Source organism: Pyrus communis, chromosome 16, assembly GCF_041283825.1.
Source record: "Pyrus communis isolate YQ-2024b chromosome 16, ASM4128382v1, whole genome shotgun sequence".
Classification (NCBI taxonomy): domain Eukaryota; kingdom Viridiplantae; phylum Streptophyta; class Magnoliopsida; order Rosales; family Rosaceae; genus Pyrus; species Pyrus communis.
In genome coordinates this window covers 10511135-10517794 of record NC_142580.1, presented here as the reverse complement: position 1 = coordinate 10517794, position 6660 = coordinate 10511135, and the positions used below count along the sequence as shown (strand labels likewise).

The window sequence follows — 6660 nt, the reverse complement described above, 5'->3', positions numbered from 1 at the left end:
CAAATGTATGAAACAAATTGACGATGTGATACCAAAAAATAATTTTACATAAAATTTATTTTCAAATGAAATTTAAAAAATTAAACGATTTCAACTATAATATTTATGCAATAAAAATACTTATTTTCAAAAGCGTGAAATATATTCTAAGCAAGTGATTACAAGTCATCACATTACCAGAAATAAACCATATGGCCAACTTCCATTATACAAATGAGGTTTGACCTTTCAGCCAACGAACGGTACTAACCCCAAAAATAACCATTCACCAATCCAAATCCCATTTCCGAACTCTCTCTCTCTCTCTCTCTCTCTCTCTCTCTAAAAAATGGATCAGAGGACCCTAGAGCTCGAACTCATCTCAGCCAAAGACATCAAAGACGTCAACCTCATATCCAAGATGGACGTATACGCCGTCGTCTCCCTCCAAGGCGACGACGACTCTCGCGGCAAGCAGCAGAAAACCAAGACCGAAGTCGCCCGGGGATGCGGGACCCATCCCACCTGGAACTTCCACACGAAGTTCGTTCTCGACGAGTTCCTAACTCAGCAGAACCGCCTCTTCATTGTCTTCAAGCTCGTCTGCCAGCGCAGCCTCGGCGACAAAGACATCGGCCAGGTCGTCGTCCCCGTTAAGGAGCTTTTTGACTCCGTCAAGGCTGACGCCGCCTCCATGAAGTTCGTCGCTTACCAAGTCAGAAAGCCCTCTGGGAAGCCGAAAGGTGAGCTCAATTTTTCCTACAAATTTGGTGACAAAGTGGCGGCTCCACAGGCAGCGGCGACTGCGGTACCATCGAAGGGTAACGAGCCGGTAACAGCCTATCCGGTCGTTGGACCGTCAGTCCAGCCGATGGTGGGGTACGGTGGATACCCCCCTCCAGTTGGCACCTCTGCTGGGCCTCCGCCACCTGGATACGAGTACCCACCACCGCCGCCTGGATATGGATACCCGCCACCGCCACCGGGATACGGCTACCCGCCACCGCCACCAGGGTATGGGTACCCGGGGCCGCCACCTCCGGGGTATGGGTACCCCGCGGTGCAGCAAGCCCAACCGGAAGCAAAGAAGAAGAACAAGTTTGGGATGGGACTGGGGGCTGGATTGTTAGGGGGAATGCTTGGTGGTTTGTTGATTGGAGATATGGTATCTGGTGGCGGTGGCTGCGGTGGCGGTGGCGGTGGCTGCGGCGGTGGCGGTGGATGTGGTGGTTAGATTTTTGGATGTATATTTTATACTTTTTGTCAAGAGTACCAAGTTTTCTTGTTGAGTTGTTTTGTTTGTTTGATGTTATCATGCTAAAGTCGGCTCTTGACTTATTGTGTTTACAACATTATTATGTAAAAAAAATAAAAGAAGAGATATTAAGTGACAGAGTAGATTTTCTACAGCCTTTTTTTTTTTTTTTCTTTCAAAGAGATAAACAATATTAAATTTGAATCGAAAGATTTATATCCTCAGCTAGCTAACGTATTCAATCTCACTCAACCGAGCCTCCCTCTTTAAAAACCAATGCTGCCACAGAGTGTACTGCTCAATTGCCTACTCTCCGCGAGAACACAATTCTTCAAACATATTGCCAAATTTCCTTCCCAGTAATAAGGGAAATAAGTTTGCACTTCTATTTTCTCTTTCTGCAATTTTTAACCATGATTAAATAAATTAAAAGATAATTATTAATGAACAAATACAATGAGAAACCGCCTAAGGAGAAATTAAAAGTGTACAAATCATACCCTTAATTAATTAAGATTGGTTTTCTGGTGGAGAGCTGATAGGTCCAAGTATCCAGAACACAGATAATTCCGGCATGAAAGCAGGTGATAGATACTGCCACCACCCTGCCCTTGACCAAATTTCCAAAACCCATTATAAAATGCTCAATTTGGATAAGAGTGGTGTTATTCATACACTTTTTTTATCTTTTACATACCTATCATAATTTCTGATCGTCGACTTGAATGAATTAGAGATGATCAAATAACATAAATTAACAAATGATGTGTTGAAAGTAAAAATGTGCATGTGGATAGTATCACCCTTAAGAGCAAGTCCACTCTTAAAAAATGAGTTGGCCCAAAGTCCATTTAATCCGCCCAAATGAATAGTAATCGACTTGATTGAACAGTAATTGGCCAAAAAAAACTCATCTTAATTACTGACATCATAATGAAGACCTTAAATTAAATAATATACATGGCATGTATGTATCTAGTAATCTTGAGAATCATCGTCATGAATTTTCTCTTGTGCTTGGCCTTTGTTTCTCTAATTTGCAATGTTATCATTTGTCCGTTATGATGGTCATATTGAGTTGATAATACACGTGGTGTGCTTTAACACGTCGAAATATTTTTATCTTCCAACCGTAGGTGTGGTCGTGTGAGGCTTTCCCAATATACAAATCTGCAAAACACATTAATTATAGGGTAACTTTGGATGCAATCCCTATTTATCAACGTTCTTTGATTGAAATCTTGTTGGTTTTCGATTTTTTATTGTAGTTCCTTAAATTAATGTAATAATGCATTCTATGTAGGTTATTATAATTTTTAAATTAAAATTTGATATTTGTAGTTATTTATATTAATGAGATTTTAAATAAAATCCATAATTTGTTGAAAATATTAAAAGAAATTATACTTAAATAAAACCCATGACTTGTCATTACTTATATTAATGACATTGTACATACAAAAATTTGGTAATTTTTACACTATGCATTTTACATACAAAAAGTGGGTACATTTTTTACAAAAAAAAGATGATACGTTTTATATAATAGGTGCATTTCATATAAAAAAAAAACAATGGGTACATTTTACACAAAGGTACTTACAAAAACAAATCGGTGCATTTTACATATAACAAAGTGGTACCTTTTTAAAGACAAATGGGTACATTATTAATAAATTATGGGTACAAATAAAAGGTCATAAAAATATGAGTACAAATAAAAGTTTGAAAAATATGGACACAAAAGGAAATTAATATATGGGTACAAACTAAAACTGCATAGAGAATTGGCACAATTTAAAAAAAAAAGGTTGCAAATTAAAATGTGGCACACCCCGACCCAGAATGTCCACCTAGACTCCGAATCAAGTTGTGTTGTTGTGCTGGTCGACACCCAGAAGGTGACGAAGCCATAAAGTGTAGTGATGTGGAAACTGTGAATAAATTTAAACCTAAAAGCATAAGTAAAGTATAGTAAAGTAGGATGAGAATTATACCATCGGTAGAATTCCCACAACAACATTTTGCCAAAAACCCTCGTCGATATAAAATCTCTGCCACTGATACCTGGAGGGGCGAAAAATAAGGGTGAGTGGGCCTGAATGTGACATCCCACATCGCCCAGGGGAGTGATCCTTATATGTATATTCTCATCCCTACCTAGCACGAGGCATTTTGAGAGCTCACTGGCTTCGGGTTCCATGGGAACTCCGAAGTTAAGCGAGTAGTGCGCGAGAGCACTCCCAGGATGGGTGACCCATTGGGAAGTTCTCTTGTGAGTTCCCAGAAACAAAACCGTGAGGGCGTGGTCGGGGCCCAAAGCGGACAATATCGTGCTATGGTGGTGGAGTAAGCTCGGGAATAGGTCCCCCCCGGGCCGGGATGTGACAATTTATGTATATTCCTATCCCTACCTAGCACGAAGCATTTTGAGAGCTCACTGCCTTCGGGTTCCATTGGAACTCCGAAGTTAAGCGAGTAGCGCGCGAGAGCAATTCCAAGATGGGTGACTCATCTGGAAGTTCTCGTGTGAGTTCCCAGAAACAAAACCGTGAGGGTATGGTCAGGGCCCAAAGCAGACAATATCATGCTACAGTAGTGGAGCAGGCCCGGGAAGTGGTCCCCCTCGGGTTGGGATGTGACAATTTGGTATCAGAGCCTAACCCTGGTCGCATGTGTGCCGACGAGGACGTCGGGCCCTTAAGGGGGGTGAATTGTGACATCCCACATCGCCCAGGGGAGTGATCCTTATATGTGTATTCTCATCCCTATCTAGCATGAGGCCTTTTGGTAGCTCACTAGCTTCGGGTTCCATTGGAACTCCGAAGTTAAGCAAGTAGTACGCGAGAGCAATCTCAGGATGGGTGACCCATCGGGAAGTTCTCGTATGAGTTCCCAGAAACAAAACCGTGAGGGCGTGGTCGGGCCCTAAAGCGGATAATATCGTGCTACGGTGGTGGAACGAGCCTGGGAAGTGGTCCCCCCCGGTTTGGGATGTGACACTGAAAATAAAGCTTTGTAAAACCATTTTGAAAACATAATAACCCTTGCCGTAAAACAAGTATAGTTTTCAAAATATACATACTACGTATAGTAAGAAAATACCTACCGTAGTATGCAAAATCTCAAGAATTAAATACGGCACAATATTTCGTAACTAAGTGCATGACGTCAGTAATCGTATAATCTCGCATAAGCAAACATATCATAACGAGTGCTCATCGACACATGCTGACACATGAGTTCATGCAAAGATATTCTAACATGAACAGGACTGTGTGTAACAATAAGATACGTTCTAGTAATACAATCACGTGAAGATTGGCACTATGCGCAACACATATGAGCCCTAATTGCCTATAGCAATCTAGGACATGATTGGCACCTACAATGGATCCAAAGTGAGCGTATGGTGCGATGTGCATATACACATGAAAGACTAGCCCTGGTCCGGGGCAAGTACTAACATCGGTGCAGCAAACGATGAGTAGATAACACAAATATAATCATGCCATAGTGATTCGATAGTTCTAATCAACATAATATCATTCATAGCCATAAATATAATTATGGCATCAATAATAATACTCATACCTGTGCATCCTGTAGGACGTAGCATAACTTCATAATTTCTATCAATGTGCTAAATCTTATAAGCGTCATGCTAATCTAGGCGTATTGTAGAAAACTCTCTATGAAATGTATAAATGGAAACTAACAATTATATATATGCTATATAAAAGAAAAGACTCACTCATAATTACTTGTGAGGTCACAGCCGTTTAGACTTGACAAGCTGGAGTCTCCAATAGTAATTACACCTAAGCATAATTTGGAGAAATACGCTAAGGAGGGTCTCAAGCAATTTTTTGTAAAATGTCAACGGTCAACCCTAAAAGTCAACCGAGACGCCCCAGTGGTCAACTATGTTAAAACTTCAGAATTTCACTAAATGAATGTCAAAAATGGACTAAAGACATCAAAATTAGCCTAGGAGGGTTTCCGAGAAATTTCCGAAAAGTCAAGGAATTTTCCAAAGAATATTCCTAGAATATTATGAGCCCAACTTTGAAAATGGGCTGACTGGAGCATTGGCCTAAAGGTTTGGACCAAAATAATATGGGCCGGTTTTTGGGCTTATGGCCTCTTTTTTTTTTTTTTTTTTTTTTTTTTTTTTCTCTTCTTTTTCTCCGGCCAGTTGCCTTTGCAACTGTCGGAACGTTGGAAAAGATGGCCGAAACTCCGACCAACCCAAAAACTTAACTAAACCTAACCTTCCCATATATCAAATTGAAGCTCGGAGAACAAGGAATCGAAATATACCATTGGATTCCTCGACCGTGGCCAGAGTTAGCCAGAAAACAGCTCGAAGTTACCGGATCTCTCATCAAAAACTGGGGAAAAATCCCCCATGCCATCTCTGCATCAAAACGTCGCTAAAACACCTCAAATTTCCCTAATTGTACACCAAAACTAGATTTAAGAAGTTTTGGAGATTTTTGAGGCTCACCTTTGCAGAGAATGGCGAGAACTCGCTGGAGTTCGAGAGATTAGGTGGTTCGGTGTTACTGTGCATGGGGAGTGCATAGAGAGTTTGAGATTAGAAAGTCTTAGAGAGTTTAAGTTGGGAGACAAATCGTGGCTGTCGGTGGTGGTAGCTCCGTGATAAGGGATCTTGCCGAAGTACAACAAAGTGGTAGCGATGTGACCTTTGTACAGAGAGAAGGGTGAGAGAGAGAAGAAAGAAAGAAAAAAGTCGGGAGAAGAGAAAGCTAAGGGATTAGAGGGAAGGGAAGATGTGGCAGCGAGAGAGTGGAGAGTGAGATGGAGGATAATTGACAAATGAGAGAGAGTCCCGAGAGATAAGGAGACTCGGGATATGGGTAAAGGAATGAGGCGTGGGCCCCACATAGCACACATCCCAATCCATAACAAGATGAAACAAGAATAAAATATCTTGTCACCGACTCAAGTATTTGGCTTTAGCACTGGTGACAATTTTTCTTGATCTCTTCATATTTGTAGTTGCCGTCTCCTTTGGTGGACAAGATTTTTGTAGCGGTTATGTTTACTTAAAGCAGCGACATTTGTTCAAATTTGAGGTGGCATCAAAAACAAGTTTGTGCACCAAAAATATTACAGGTTAGTGCACCAAAAATAAGTTTGTTTGAGCAGACATGAGTGATTCCTATCTTCAACTCGGTTCGAAACATGTTGCATGTTTTGTGAACAGTTTGTTTGCTTAATAAGAAAAACTAAAAATAGCAAAGCAAAACAACAACGGGTCGAAGCCAAACATGCATGAAAATGTAGAAAGCGTAAACCACTACTGCTAGAAGAGTAACTGGTAATATCTTGCACATTTTAATATATGCATGTATCTGTGTACATGTAAAGAAAATTTGAGAGCCCTCCTGAATTGAAGG

General features: G+C 40.7%; 1 protein-coding gene and 1 long non-coding RNA gene across 2 annotated transcripts; one reads left to right on the top strand and one right to left on the bottom strand.

Moving 5' to 3' along the window:
- The first annotated feature begins 243 nt into the window (after positions 1 to 243).
- On the top strand, positions 244 to 1372 carry LOC137732308 (protein SRC2-like). The gene has a single exon (XM_068471615.2). The coding sequence runs from the start codon at positions 329 to 331 to the stop codon at positions 1211 to 1213; it is 885 nt and encodes a 294-aa protein (XP_068327716.2). The 5' UTR covers positions 244 to 328; the 3' UTR covers positions 1214 to 1372.
- A 757-nt stretch (positions 1373 to 2129) lies between these two features.
- LOC148689950 (uncharacterized) lies at positions 2130 to 6058 on the bottom strand. The gene is made up of 2 exons (XR_015957577.1): positions 5745 to 6058; positions 2130 to 5654 (listed from the first exon to the last, which is right to left on the bottom strand). It is a non-coding gene; the product is annotated as an uncharacterized LOC148689950 (long non-coding RNA).
- Between the last annotated feature and the right edge of the window lie 602 nt (positions 6059 to 6660).